A 15,593-nucleotide genomic window follows, 5' to 3' on the forward strand; every position below is an offset into this window, starting at 1 on the left:
TCTCACAAAAAAATACAAAGTTCTCCGATTATTGCTTACTCATTCTTTTTCTTCATTGTCATTACCATTGTTATGATCGTATCACCAATGTTTAAGCCATTTCTTTCTGCCTTCACTTACTAAGTCACTTGGTGAATACTGTGAAGGTCAGCTCTCAGAATGAGAGGGAGAGAAAGAGGGAGGGAGGAAGAGTGGATAAATGAATGAATAAAAGATGCTGGTCCATGGGAGGGGAGATAAGAGACTGCTGACTGACAATGAAAGCCATGTGTTTTCCTATGCAAGGAACAGAGTCCCAGAGTAAAGGGATCACTCTTTTCTCATCCTTCTGAGAATTGTCTAAAACATGGATATCTTTCTTGTTTTTCCTTTCCCCTCCCCATTTCCTCTTTTACCTTTTCTTCCTATAGTAATTAGGAGGAGCAGAAGCACATCATATCTTTCAGTATCCCACAGTAGCCAATGATTACTTATAGCTAGTTATTTACTTCTCTCTATTTTTTACCTTGTTTTGTATGGTTATGAAAAAAAAAAAAGTCTGTTGCTAAGTTGCATCTGACTTTTTGTGACCCTATGGACTGTAGCACACCAGGCTCCTCTGCCCATGGGATTTCCCAGGCAAGAATACTGAAGTGGGTTGTCATTTCCTTCTCTAGTGGCTCTTCCCTAAACCTGGGTCTCCTGCATTGGCAGGCAGATTCTTTATCACTGAGCCACCAATGAAAACACATAATCACGCAAAATTTTAAAAATAGATAACTGAAGAAATTACTGCAAAGAGGACAAAGATAAAGCCATCTTGATGAGAGAGAAATTCAAATTCACTCTTTGATCCATAGGTTCATAAAATCATGATGAACCAGTTGTGGAGCCATGAAATTAAAAGACGCTCCTTGGAAGAAAAGCTGTGACAAACCTAGACAGCATATTAAAAAGTGGAGACATCACTTTGCCTACAAAGTTCTGCATAGTCACAGCTATGGTTTTACAGTAGTCGTGTATGGATATGAGAGTTGGACCATAAAGAAAGCTGAGTGCTGAAAAATTGATGGTTTTGAACTGTGGTGTTGGAGAAGACTCTTGAGAGTCCCATGGACTGCAAGGAGTTCAAACCAGTCAGTCCTAAAGGAAATGAACCCTGACTATTCATTGGAAGGACTGATGCTGAAGCTGAAACTCTAATATTTTGGCCACCTGATGCGAAGAGCTGACTCATTTGAAAAGACCCTGATGCTGGAAATAATCGAAGGCGGGAGGAGAAGGGGACGACAGAGGATGAGATGGTTGGATGGAATCACCGAGTCGATGGACATGACTTTGAGTAAGCCCTGGAAGTTGGTGATGGACAGGAAAGCCTGACGTGCTGCCATCCGTGAGGTTACAGATTCGCACACAACTCAGGTGACTGAACAAGTTGTGGAGGAGACGCACAGCTGCTCTTCATGCAGAGACTTCCTGATAAGTCCACTAGAGGGCGCGGTGGAGCACAGTCAGCAGAAAGCTCATGGGGAGTGAAGTGACTGACCTCCCCAGCAACCTTGTCAGGATTGGCCAGTGGGTGAATGCCAGTGCTCAATTCCCTATGTGTCCAGAAATGTGATCCCAATACTCAGTTTGAGACAATCTGAGCTTACTCTGCAAATACTTCATGTATCCTGTAAGCAGTCTTTTGGTGTGTTTTTTTCCTATCACTTGATGAGTGGTGGAAGGCAATGAGGTAGACGTTACAATGACTTCACAGGTATGTGAAACCACTAGGGGCTCAGTGAGGTGAAAGAGGAGAGTTGCAGGTGACTCTGCCAGGAGAAATGACTGCTCCATCATAGAACTAGTGCCCAGTAGGCTGCCGTTCTCTTCTCCCCGGACAGGTAGCCGTTTTCTGGTACAGCCTTTTGGAATGTAGTTCTTGACTTGGGCCAGCCTAGGGAAGGAAGGATTGGTTACCTCACATCAGCCCCCTTCTAGAAGGACTGGGGAAATGGGAGCAATGGTAGAACTCATCAGGAGATTCAAGTCATCTATTGTTACAATATGCTTGTGTTTTCAACACCTGAGCTAAACTGCAGATGAGCTGTTGTATAGCTTCTAAGATTACTTTTTAGCCCTTACCTCATGCCAGGCATTCTTCTAAGTACTTTATACACTCACCCTATAGAAAAGTACTGTTATTTTACATGTGAGGAATTTGAGAAAGAGAGAAAGGTCAGTAGATTCTACCAAGATCACACATCTAACTTCGAACTAAGGCAGGCTTCAGTTCGTGTTATCTGGTTCTGGAATTGATGCTTTTAATAGCTAAGCTACAAATCTCCAAATGATTTGCAAAACTGTCTCGTAGACTCTGGATGCAGTATCATGTGTCTAATGCAATGGCTTCCTAGCAGTTAGGAGCCAGATGGAAATCTGTTTTCTTGGCAGCATTTGACTGCATTGACCCAACATCTGGCACATAGTCTTCCCTCACAAATATTTGCTGAGTTGGGCTGACTGGCCCTGCTTTTGGAAATCCTCCGTCACCTTGGCTTCTCTAATAACGTAGCCCCTGACTTTCTTGCAGCCTCCCTGGCTCCTCCTTCTCAATCTCCCTTTCTCCTGCCAGTATGTTACATGAAAGTTTTCCCCATCATCCCATCCTAGGCTCTGTCTTCTCCCAGGACCCATCCTCCTTGGAGCTCTCAGTTACTCCAATTACTGTCTACACACTGATGTCTCACAAATATTCATTTGCAACCTAATTTCACTCCTAAGATTCAGACTCACATGACCAGCCCTCTGCTGGAAGATGATATCTCATATGCAGTCAAAATCAATCTGTCCAAATTTTATTTCATTTTTGTACCTCCGGGCCTTCCAAGGTTATTTTTCCTGTTTATTTGCTCAGATAACGACACCTTGATCCAAACACCTGCCCAAGCTGGAAAACTGGGAGTTATTCTGACTTCTCTCTTTTATTTATTTCCTACATTCAGCTATGTACCAACCCTGTCGGGCCCACACTTGAAACTTTCCCACTTCTTTTCTTCCCTATAGCCTTCACCCTAGAGTCCAGGCCACCTTCCACTTACCCTGGGGCATGGCATCTTGTAAGGACCAGCTGGACAGTATTCCTCTGTGGAATTTTAAGGATGTAACTTCTTACTTCATCCTCATCTCTTTACTGCTCACAGAGTGCCTTCAATATTCTCACCAGACTTCAGTTGTCTCCTCCATTTTCTGTCCACACTGCTTGGAGCATTCTGCTCCTTGATTGCTCTCTTTCTCTGTGTCTTGCTAATTCTTGTCAGTCTTCAAGCCTAGTTGTTAAGTCACTTCTTCCAGAAAACCTTCCCTGAGTTCCATGCCTTGGTTATGCGTTCCTCCTCTGGAATCTCACAGCACTGTGTATTTTTTCCACCAGAGTACTTCCCATCTTATACTGCAGTTCTTTTTCACTCTTTATGAGGGAAAGGAAACAACCTGCAATAACAACAAATTCCAAAATTGCATTTCTTCATTTATACTTGATATAAATTTATTTATCCTAACAGAGTCAATATAAGGCCAAGCTAGTAGCTGAGTGCTCTGCTCCACAGTTACTTGACACCCCAGGCTTCCAGCTTTGTTACATGTGATGCTGACTTCCAAATCACTCTGCATCATAATATCTGGATAACTCATGAAGAAAGATCATGTAGGATCGTGTGTGGGATGTTTTTATATGACAAGCCTTGAAGCAACAGCCATCACTCTTACTCACAGTCTATTGCCTGGGACTTGATACATGGCCACCACATCGAACTGCACAGGAGGCTGGGAAGTGTAGTTTCTCTGTGCCTGAAAGAAGAGAACTGGGTCTGGTGATCAACCAGTAATCTGCCACAATGACCTTTTTTCTCACTAAATTATATGTTCCGTGAGGGCAGGGGCAAAAATTCTTTTTCTGCACTTTATCCTCAATGCTAGTACACAGTGGGAACTCGCTAAGTATTTGTTGAATAAATGAAACTGTGTGTATCCTGTCTTTAAAAGACTTTTTTTCTGCCCATCCTGATGCTGGCTGCACATTTTTTTCCTCAAATAGCATCATCTGAAACAGCATCTAACATGTCTGACTGATTCATGGAGCTGGGGTGTAGTATGTCTTTGGTGTTCATTGGTAGGCTGTGTTGCAAAATGATGCTTGTTGATCATCTCTTATGTGACCTACAACTGGTGCTAATGGTAAAGAAATCACCTGCCAATGTAGGAGACATAGGAGAAGCGGGTTCAATTCCTGGGTCAGGAAGATTCCCTGGAGAAGGATATGGCAACCCACTCCAGTATTCTTACTTGGAGAATCCCATAGACCGAGGAGCCTGGCAGGCTACAGTCCATAAGTTGCATAGAGTTGGACACGACTGAAGTGACTTCACACACACACACACACACACACACACACACACACGAGCCACGATGCCAATTTATTTATTTATCTTATATATACTTCTTTCAGAGATTCAATTACCCTTGTTTTCTATTTAAGGCATGCCCTTTCCAGGAACTGAGATATCTGGGAAGTTGCCAGGCTATTCACTACTAATTAAAGCTTGAGGGTGAAAGAATATATTGGCTGCCATACTGTAAAGATATTGAGAATATTGTACACATTTTACAGTACCCTTTTTATAGAAACTGGGGAGAAAATTCTTTCTAATCATAATAAAAAGAATAGCAGTTATTTTCTTTAAAATTGATTGTTTTTTATCTTATAATGTTCATCAGTGGTATAACAAATGCTCTTTATTTCTTAACATTGTTACTAGAACATTCTGACCAAATGTGCAGTCCATATCTAAGAGAATATTACATCAAGAAATACATTATGTAATATCCCCAGCTAGGTTTTAACAACACTCAACATTCTTTATCTAACTTTATTTTTCCTACCCTTATTTTCCCTTTCTATCCACTTCTTTTATCTTCTTGTATTTGCATATTTATGTAAGCCTCCATGAATATGTTTTGGAGCAAAGGAGAAATACATAGAAATAAAATCTATTAAACATTTGTCTTCCCAAGAGACATAACATGTTTCAGTGGCTATAGTTGAGTATTTTTGTATTTCAATCTACCTTGCTTTATCTCTAGAGGTATTTTCAAATGAAAATGAATTAGTCTTTCATTTTGGGGGGAAGGGAAGAAGGAGGAAAAATGGGAAATTATGGCTTATGAAGATTAAGATGATTTAGAAAGCTAAGAATTGAAGTAAATGTGAAACCATATTTCATATGTGAAAAAATTATATATAATTGTGAAAATTCACTACAAGATAAGTTCCATAAGGGTGAAGATCTTGTCTTCATTGTTCAAACTGCATGTGAATCATCTTGCACATAGTAGACACTAAAATAAAATATTTTGAAAGTATGAATGTAATACACTTGTACTAAGGAGAACTGGGTTAATATAAAATAAATAATATTGAGCATTGGGTGTGCAACCACAAGCATAGAACTTTTGGACTCTATAACTTATAAAATGAAGCCATCAGACTATGTGTGCACTAAGATTTAGTGGCACCCCACTCCAGTACTCTTGCCTGGAAAATCCCATGGACGGAGGAGCCTGGTGGGCTGCAGTCCATGGGGTCACTAGAGTCAGACACAACTGAGCGACTTCCCTTTCACTTTTCACTTTCATACATTGGAGAAGGCAATGGAACCCCACTCCAGTATTCTTGCCTCGAAAATCCCACGGACGGAGGAGCCTGGTGGGCTGCAGTCCATGGGGTCGCTAGAGTTGAACACAACTGAGCGACTTCCCTTTCACTTTTCACTTTCATACATTGGAGAAGGAAATGGCAACCCACTCCAGTGTTCTTGCCTGGAGAATCCCAGGGACGGGGGAGCCTGGTGGGCTTCTGTCTATGGGGTCGCACAGAGTCGGACACAACTGAAGCAACTTAGCACCAGCAGCAGCAGCAAGATTCTTTCTAAATCCAATACTCCATGTTCTACATGTCACCTTTTTTAAGTATAGTGGCACATTTAAACATATGAAAGTAAATTCCTATGACAGTTTGGAAATTTTGTTTTCAAAATAGGTTATCGAACTCCATCATCAACAGCCCATGTAGATGTGAGCACATCAACTTCAAACGTCATCCCTCCAAGTGTTCAAAGTGAGTAGCAAGACTCCTCATGTGACTCCAAAGAGACAATACAACCACAGATTTTATTGCAGCTATAATATTGAGGTTTGGGGGAAAACTGCATTTTTCATTTTATGTTGATATTTTGCTTTTGAGTTACTCTGTGGGAAATTGTAATCCAGTGACTATATATTGATGTGACAATTACTATAATCTTAAAAATATGGATTGGTGATTTGTTATTCCATTGTACCTGTCATTTGTCATGGGATTTTAAGAGTAATATTAAAGTAATTTTGAGAGTACTCCCAGTGATCTGAGTTGGTGACAAGAAGAGAAAAAAAAAAGAAAATCTCTGCTTTCTTTGGGCATTAAACATAAACTACAGACTTTAGCTTAACACAAGCCAGCTAGCGTTCTCTGTGTCAGGAAGCATTATTTTCAATTTCAGATTTCCCAGAAGTCATACAGACTAAAAATTCAGCACATCAAAGTAAAATTAAATTACAACTTTATTAGAAAATAGAATTGTGAAATTTTTGTCTTTCAGCCAGTAATTCCGATGTGCCTACCCGAGGCTTCAACTACTCCTGGACTTCCAGTGGGAAAGACGCCAAACACTGTGAGTGAAATGTGAGTCCCTGGAGTCCTCCGGGCCTCACTCATTTATCCAATACATATACTGAACAACTACTGTGTGCTTTGTTTATGATCGCATTAACAAATGTTTACAAGGCATCGACCATGTTTAAAGCATTGTTGTGGATGCTGGGGATATCTGTAAGCAAAACAGGTCTAAGTTCCACAATCAGGTGGATGAGAGACAGACAAATAATGAAAACTGATATGGAGAAAACGAAGCAGAGAAGAGAGACAGCGAGAACCAAGAGCGAGGGGGCAGTGCCCTTCTAGTTAAGGTGGTCTTGGAAGGCCCTCCTGAGCAAAGTGACATCTGAATAAAGTGGAGATGAAAAAGCAAACTATGAGTAGATCTGGGGGAAAAGAGAACTCTCTAGAATGTGCATATCACTAGAAAAAGGAAAAAAAAGAAGCTCAGTGTGAAGCACAAAAATAGTTTGTTACTTGCCATGTGACCAAGTAGTAGCGGGGTCTGTTGATGCTGCCTTAGCAGGTATTGACAGGGTCTAAAAAGGAAATACACTGCCTGTTAGTGGTCAAGACGAAGATGAGTGTGGTCTTAAGTGGCAAAGGATGTGGCTGAAGCAAAGAGAAGTGAAGCCCCTGGGTACCACAGGTTCAGGACTCCGAATTTAATTCCTGGGCGCTTTGCCACAGAGTAAATGTGCGTGTGCCTTTTAAAAAGCATTTAAATTATACATTGAAAACCTCCAAACATCTTTTATACCCACTGACTCAGTCATCTCACTGATGGGAACTTGTCCTTAGGAAATAAATCAAAGAGGAAAAAGGAACCTATATAATATTTATCTTTGAGCATTATTTATCTTTTTTATGGACTTCAGGCTTCCCAGGTGGCTCAGTGGCAAAGAATCTGCCTGCTGATACAGGAGATGAAAGAGACACAAGTTTGACCCCTGTGTTGGGAAGATCCCCTGGAGTAGGAAATGGCAACCCACTCCAGTCTTCTTGCCTGGAAAAGTCAATGGACAGGAGCCTGGCATGCTATAGTCCATGGGATCACAATGCATCGGACACGACTGAGTGACTGAGCTTGAGCTCGATGGAGCTCAGGTTCACAAATTTAGGTTAATCATAATCTTCAGTTCATGATACTTTCATCATTAGTCTAGGCATGACCCTCTGTAATTGAATGTAATATATATCTCTCAACAAATATGTTGATAATATAACAGACACCTGTGAACATAGTACCCAAATACAAGAATGAAAAGGAAGAGAGAGACCACACAGGAGAGGAGAAAAAGCACACAAAAGATCACAGGCAGCATGACCGTGATGTATGTCAAAGGTGGTGTCCAGAGTACTGTGCAGACACCATTCAGCAAGTGGACCCAGGAATGCTGATTTTTTTAATAAGACAAATACATTAAAATGTACCCCCACCATGTACATTACACAAAAATAAACTCCATATAGTTTAAAATATTTATGTCAAAAAGCCAAATATTAAAACATGTAATAAAATCAGGGTGATTTCCTTCCCAGTTTCGGGCTAGGGAAGGGCAGAGGAAAGAAGAGACACTAGACATAAAAATGACTGAAAAATTAAATTAAGAAAATTCTTTTCCTTACGACTCCTTCAAGAAAGTTTTTAAAAAGGCAAGCTATAATCTGGGAGAAGATATTTGCCACATGTTTGAAAAAGGATCAAGAATATATAGTTGACAAAGGATCAAAACTTTAAATCAAGAATATATAAAGAACGTCTACAAAGCAGTTTTTTAAAAGACAAAAAGCAGTAGGAAATGAGCAAATAGGTACATCACAGAAGGCAACATCTAAGTAGCCAGAAAACATTTAGAGATTCTAAGCCTCTCTAACAATCAGGACATGCCAGTGAAGACTAAAGTCAGAAAGTTATTTTATACATAACCAATTTGCAAAAATGAACAAGTCTGAAATTGCCGAGAGTTGTATAGGATGCAGATCAATGAAATTTGTTATATGTTGCTGGTGAGAGTATTAATTATTACCATCTCTTTCGACTACTTAGGCATTATTTTTTATAGCTAAAGAGTTTTATACCAGACAATCCAACACTTCTACTTCAAGTATTAGTCACTCAGTCATGTTTCAGCCCCATGTACCATAGCCCACCAGGCTCCTGTGTCCATGGGATTCTCCAGGCAGGAATCCTAGAGTGGGTAGCCATTCCCTTCTCCAGGGAATCTTCCTGACCTAGGGATCGAACCCATGTCTGCTGCACTGCAGGCAGATTCTTAACCAGGGAAGCCCACTCCTATATAAATACCCTCCCCCAAAAATAAACTATTACATGTGTCCAGGAGATTTGTATACAAATGTTGGTGAGGGGAACACTGCTTATAATAACAACAAAAAATAAAACTGTAAATAATCTATAGTTAGGAGTGTAGATAAGTAAGTTGTAATATAATCATAAAATACTATGCAACAATGAAAAATGAGTGAATGTCAGTCACATATGGCAGCGTGAATGAATTCTATTAGCACTATGTTGAATCAAAAAAGTAAATGCCAAGTGACAATATATGGAATGATAAATTCAAGTAAAATTTATTTTTTAAATTTAAAAAGTTTTTTTTCCATTTGTTTTGAAATATAGTTGATTCACAATGTTGTGTTAGCTTCAAGTGTACAGCAAAGTGATTCACTTATACATATACATAAATATATGTTCTTTTTTTACATTCTCTCTCACTGTAGGTTATTACAAAATATTGAGTATAGTTTCCTCTGCTATACAGTAGGTCCTTTGTTGATTATATATTTTATATATAGTAATGTGTATTTTAACCCCAATCTAATTTACCCCTTCCCTGTCCTCCCCTTTGGTAACCATAAGTTTCTATGTCTGTGAGTCTATTTCTGTTTTGTAAATAAGTTCATTTGTATCATTCTTTTAATTCCACATAAAAGTAATATAATATGATGTTTGTCTTTCTCTGCCTAGCTTACTTCGCTTAGTGTGATACTATTTAGGTTTAAAATAAGTATTAATATAACCAAATACTATATGGCTTAGATTTAATATTTGATAAAAATTTAAAATATGTAGACAATATTCAGACAATGTTTGCTTTTGAATGGACATACAAAAGATAGGAGAGGAAGTAAACATTTATAATGTTATTTATATAATTCCAAAATCTGTGTATGAGTTGGAGAATTATTAAGGAAAAATATGTTCAATAATAAGAGAATGTGGAATAGGATGAGATAACAACTCAATGAATATTATGAAGCCAAACAAAACAATAGCCAGTATGTACTACAGTGAGAAGAAATGATCTGCTTAATTGGAGGTTTTGAATTTTTCACTTATTGCTTTATTTAAATTATTACATTAGCATCTGTGCCCATACTAAAATCCTCTTCATCCAGTGCATCACAACAGTATACAGTACAGAGACCACCCAAGGTACTTTTTGCCCTAGAAACTAGAAAATTGAAAGGGTCTTATTTGAAAGTGCTTCCTAATTTACACAGGAATATTTTTATTCTTTTTAATAGAGTTCATAATGAAATAAACTATTGTAATCCTTCACAGTTTCTCTCCTTCCCCACTTGAAAACTTCATTTTTCCTTAGACATCTCTTTATCATTCTTATCATAAAAATAGCCTTAGAAATTGTGAAATCTAGGAAGGGACTCTAAAACCCAGCAAACAATTTTTTCCTGGCAGGGAAAACTCCCTTCTTACTTATGCAAGAAGATCTTGTTAACTGGTTGCCATTTTTCATCTATAAGCTTAGAGAAACAATTCCCTGCAGTGAGTTACTCTATTTATAATCATTCACAAAAACACATTAGGGTCCAACAAGTTAATATTGATTGCTCACTCCCAAACTGTTTTTGAAACATGTTTTTACTCCTTGGATTGGACTGTAATATGACATCTAATATTAGATGATGCATTTGGCAAGATTCGTGGCAGGCATTGGTAATGGGAATTTTTTCTTTCAATATGTTTATTTCAATTGATTTATGAAATGCTCAGAGGCAGAAAAAGAATGATAATGGATCGATTTCTAGTGAAATAAACCCACTAGCAGTGTTTCTAGGGCCCTTGCTCTTTGTGAACACATTCTATGAGATATTTGCTTATACATACACTTTGTTTAGTTCATATATATTAAATGCCACTAGAGGATTCTGAGCACATTGCATTTACACTAATCTCATACTTGTTTTAATATATTCTTTTGTTGTTATTTTGTTATTTATTAACTTGAAGAGGTCTAAACTGGAAATCAAGAATGTTAGAATCTTTATCCCAGTTCCTGCAGTCTAGAAGAGGAATGCATGTTTTAGTGTAAACATCTATGAAATGGGGATACCAAAACTGACCTTCTAAATACCCGAAGTGTATGACCTTAATAATGTCCTGGGACATATTTTCATCCTGACACTCAGGTGATCAGGCCATGGAGCAGAAAATTGAAGCTTACTTTTTTTTTCCCCCTGGGTTTTTCAGTCATCCATCTGTCCCAGTGGAGCCTGAAGCCACTCTGAAATCAGTCTGTCTCAGACAAGCAGAAAAATGATATGAGTCTCCATGGGTCCTTAAACACTCCAATTTACCCATCATCAAATCATCAAGTTTATTTATGCATGCGCACACACACACACAAGCCTCGGGATACCTCTTATTGCTCTCACATGAGGTCTTCATTCTGTTCTTTGAACCTGGCATCCCTTATTCTTCAAATTTTACATACTCTTCTTAACTCTTTTTATTTTAAATTTATTTGTAAATAGAAATATAATTGTTTTACAGAATTGTGTTAGTTCTGCCAAACATCAACATGAATTAGCCATAGCTCTTCTTAACTCTTACAATTGTACTGCTTATCCTGCCCCCGGTCCTGGCTATTTCTCCTCAGACTCCTGGTAATAATTTCATGAGAACCCCTCTACTTTTTATAGGCAGAGTGTGATATAAAAGCTGGAACTAAGGAGCTGAGGATCAATGGGAGGGACCCAGCAAAGCCAGGACCTACAACAATGCTGGGTCCTATCGCAGGCTGCACCAGGATCTCTTCAGCCCCTCTGTTCCCTGTTGGTCAGGATGCTGACTCTTTGAGTAATAAACTCACCATTCTTACCCTCAAATTCTAAAAATCTTACATGCCTCAGGTCACAACTCTTTCCATTTTCTCTTCTCTAAAACACTGTTCTGCTCCCGTTCTGTCACCTAATTCCTCATTAAGTCAGCCTCAAATTATAGATTTATTCCTCTGATTTAAAATTCTCTCCTTCGTTAAAATACCATGGGGATTCCATGGATTTCTACACTGTTAGTACACAAGCCCCACACTTCCAAAGCTTGTGAGTATCATGTTTGTTTTGTGGTCAGGAAGAGCATAAGGGTCCCATTTATAGATTAAGTGATCATGGCAAGAGTGGACAGTAAGTAGCTGGTGCCCACTGCATCTGATGGAAGGGGTGATGCTGACCCAGTACCCTGAAGAAAAAGATAGGGCAGAAGACCAAGATCAGTGAGGTCTCTATGTCATAGCCTTGATTCTGTGGCTATTGCTTGCCACCCTATGCCTTTGCTCTAAGGACAAAAGTAAGGGCAGAAGTCAGAATGTCTTAAGGAAGGTTGGTTACCCAGTAGAAAGTCTGTACATATAAAAATTATGCCAGAGTTTTAGAGACGTTCACGTTGCCTCAAGAACCCCAAAAGAGTAACAGAAATTATCTGTGATGTTGTCAGAAGAGGGTCTGCCAAACCAGATAATCTTGGGCTTTAATATGACACAAAATAGATCTTCCTGCAAAAGGAAAGATGCCTAACATGTCATAATATTATTGAGAACTGTAAGCTGGTTACAGATGAATGTCAAAAAATGTTATTGCAACTCAGGAAAAAGACAATACTATCAAAGTTGATCTTGTTTTTACTATAGAAGAGAAGTACCCTTTTATGGTAGAATGGTATGCTAAGTAACGTAGTCTCCTTGTCAAATAATGTTTATTTTATCAAAAGCTAAATTTAAAAGAACTGTGGAAGAAATTGATGCTATGCTGAAGGAAGGATATAAAAATTTATTTGAGAAACTCAGATTGCTGGGAGAAATATCAATAACCTCAGATATGCAGATGACACCACCTTTATGGCAGAAAGTGAAGAGGACCTCAAAAGCCTCTTGATGAAAGTGAAAGTGGAGAGTGAAAAAGTTGGCTTAAAGCTCAACATTCAGAAAACGAAGATCATGGCATCTGGTCTCACCACTTCATGGGAAATAGATGGGGAAACAGTAGAAACAGTGTCAGACTTTATTTTTCTGGGCTCCAAAATCACTACAGATGGTGACTGCAGCCATGAAATTAAAAGACGCTTACTCCTTGGAAGGAAAGTTATGACCAACCTAGATAGCATATTCAAAAGCAGAGACATTACTTTGCCAACAAAGGTTCGTCTAGTCAAGGCTATGGTTTTTCCTGTGGTCATGTATGGATGTGAGAGTTGGACTATGAAGAAGGCTGAGCGCCGAAGAATTGATGCCTTTGAACTGTGGTGTTGGAGAAGACTCTTGAGAGTCCCTTGGACTGCAAGGAGATCCAACCAGTCCATTCTGAAGGAGATCAGCCCTGGGATCTCTTTGGAAGGAATGATGCTAAAGCTGAAACTCCAGTACTTTGGCCACCTCATGAGAAGAGTTGACTCATTGGAAAAGACTCTGCTGCTGGGAGGGATTGGGGGCAGGAGGAGAAGGGGACGACAGAGGATGAGATGGCTGGATGGCATCACTGACTCGATGGCCATGAGTCTGGGTGAACTCCAGGAGTTGGTGATGGACAGGGAGGCCTGGCGTGCTGTGATTCATGGGGTCGCAAAGAGTCGGACACAACTGAGCAACTGATCTGATCTGAACAACACAGTATCCCTATGTTCATATTTTTGGTTGATAATGGTGATGTACGAGAGGACATTATCCATCGAGCTCATGTTTATCATCCAAATGTCAAAGTAGCGTTCATTCTTAGATGTAGGTGAAAATGTTCCCAAAGGACTTAAAGGAGAATTAACTTATATATTTAGCAAATGAGATGATACCTCGAGAACACAGAATATTTCAATCAGTTAGAAAACAACAGTAATTTAACTCTGCTGAGAGATACCCAAGGAGACTTAAGGACGGCAGATGGAGTGTAGCCAGTGTTTAACACATCCTAAAAATGGATATCTAAATATACATTAGTTGAGCTTTTGGAAAAAGTATTCTTTAGTGAAAGATAAATCACTGGAAATGGCCAGCTCTGTCTTACTGAGGATTCTGTAAACAGGCATTCTGCAGGAAGACCTCTCTCCTGTGGAAGCAGCTGATACAAGATCTGCTATCTCTTCATCTTGCTCAAAGACTCAACTATGATATATTCTTGTTCCTGAAGTTTTTCCTTTACATTACTTATATATTGTCAGACATGTTAAATCTATCAACTGGAAACTCCTCTTTTTCACCTCTTTCAACAGTTTTCATACACAATGGAGTATTACTCAGCCATTGAAAAGAATACATTTGAATCAGTTCTAATGAGATGGATGAAACTGGAACCTATTATACAGAGTGAAGTAAGCCAGAAAGAAAAACACCAATACAGTATACTAACGCATATATATGGAATTTAGAAAGATGGTAACAATAACCCTGTGTACGAGACAGCAAAAGAGACACTGATGTATAGATCAATCTTATGGACTCTGTGGGAGAGGGAGAGGGTGGGGAGATTTGGGAGAATGGCATTGAAACATGTATAATATCATGTATGAAACGAGTCGCCAGTCCAGGTTTGATGCACGATACTGGATGCTTCGGGCTGGTGCACTGGGACGACCCAGAGGGATGGTATGGGGAGGGAGGAGGGAGGAGGGTTCAGGATGGGGAACACAGGTATACCTGTGGTGGATTCATTTCGATATTTGGCAAAACTAATACAATATTGTAAAGTTTAAAAATAAAAAAATAAATTAAAAAAAGTTTCCACTTTTTTTTAACAGATTTTGAAAAATCTCAGACAAAATCAGAAAAATAACTCCCTAGGTTTCCAAAGTGTATTTTTTATAGCTCAATTTTTTATTTATTATTTTTAATTGAAAGATAATTTCTTTGCAGTGTTACATTCGTTTCTACCAAATGTCAACATGAATCAGCCAGAGGTTTACCCATGCCCCTTCCCACTTAAACATCCTGTAGTTCAATTTTATTGCACATTTTTTGAGATCTTTTTATACTTGCAAAGTTTTCAGAAGGCCAAAAGGAAGTTTTATAAAATGGTCAAATAATTTACATCATTTTAAATATTGCCATTTTTGCAAGTTGGATGTATCATGCTAATGATACTAACATCTCCTGAAATTGTATTATGCTTGGTTCTTTTGTTTGGAGAAAATCAATATTGATTTTACAGAAAGGACTGGCACTCTATTTGATGAAAAAAACTATTGTTGTCCACATGTCACTGATCATTACAAGTGTTCTGTATTGACTTACTGATAATAAACATAAAATAGAAAATCTTTTTTTAAATACCCATTTCTCTCAAAGTGATAGAACTTGTTAAACCATTTGTATCTTAGCATAATTGAATTTATCATATCCTTTCTTGATAGCAGATTTTGAAGAGAAAAGAAGTAGAGGCATTGGGACTTCCTTGGTGGTCCAGTGGTTAAGACTCTGCACTTCCAATGCAGGGGTGTGGGTTCATTTCCTTATCAGGGAACTAAGAGCCCACATACCGTGCATTAAAAAGTTAAAGAAAGGAAGAAATAGAGGCATCAAGCCCTAAAAGTAGGAAGTAAAGGAGATTCCATATTAAACAACAACAACAACAA

General features: G+C 38.7%; 1 protein-coding gene and 1 pseudogene across 2 annotated transcripts in view; both read left to right on the forward strand.

Annotated features, from left to right (window-relative positions):
• Positions 1–15,593, forward strand: part of CD96 (CD96 molecule) — a 96,811-nt gene that overhangs the window by 72,736 nt on the left and 8,482 nt on the right. For both annotated transcript variants that reach the window (XM_027516006.1, XM_027516088.1), the window contains exons 9-10: positions 6,062–6,139; positions 6,660–6,731. In XM_027516006.1, coding sequence (XP_027371807.1) covers positions 6,062–6,139; positions 6,660–6,731 — 150 coding nt within the window. The remainder of the gene's footprint in view (positions 1–6,061; positions 6,140–6,659; positions 6,732–15,593) is intronic.
• Positions 12,385–14,073, forward strand: LOC113876741 (annotated as a pseudogene).

This window comes from Bos indicus x Bos taurus, chromosome 1, assembly GCF_003369695.1.
Source record: "Bos indicus x Bos taurus breed Angus x Brahman F1 hybrid chromosome 1, Bos_hybrid_MaternalHap_v2.0, whole genome shotgun sequence".
Taxonomy (NCBI): Eukaryota; Metazoa; Chordata; class Mammalia; order Artiodactyla; family Bovidae; genus Bos; species Bos indicus x Bos taurus.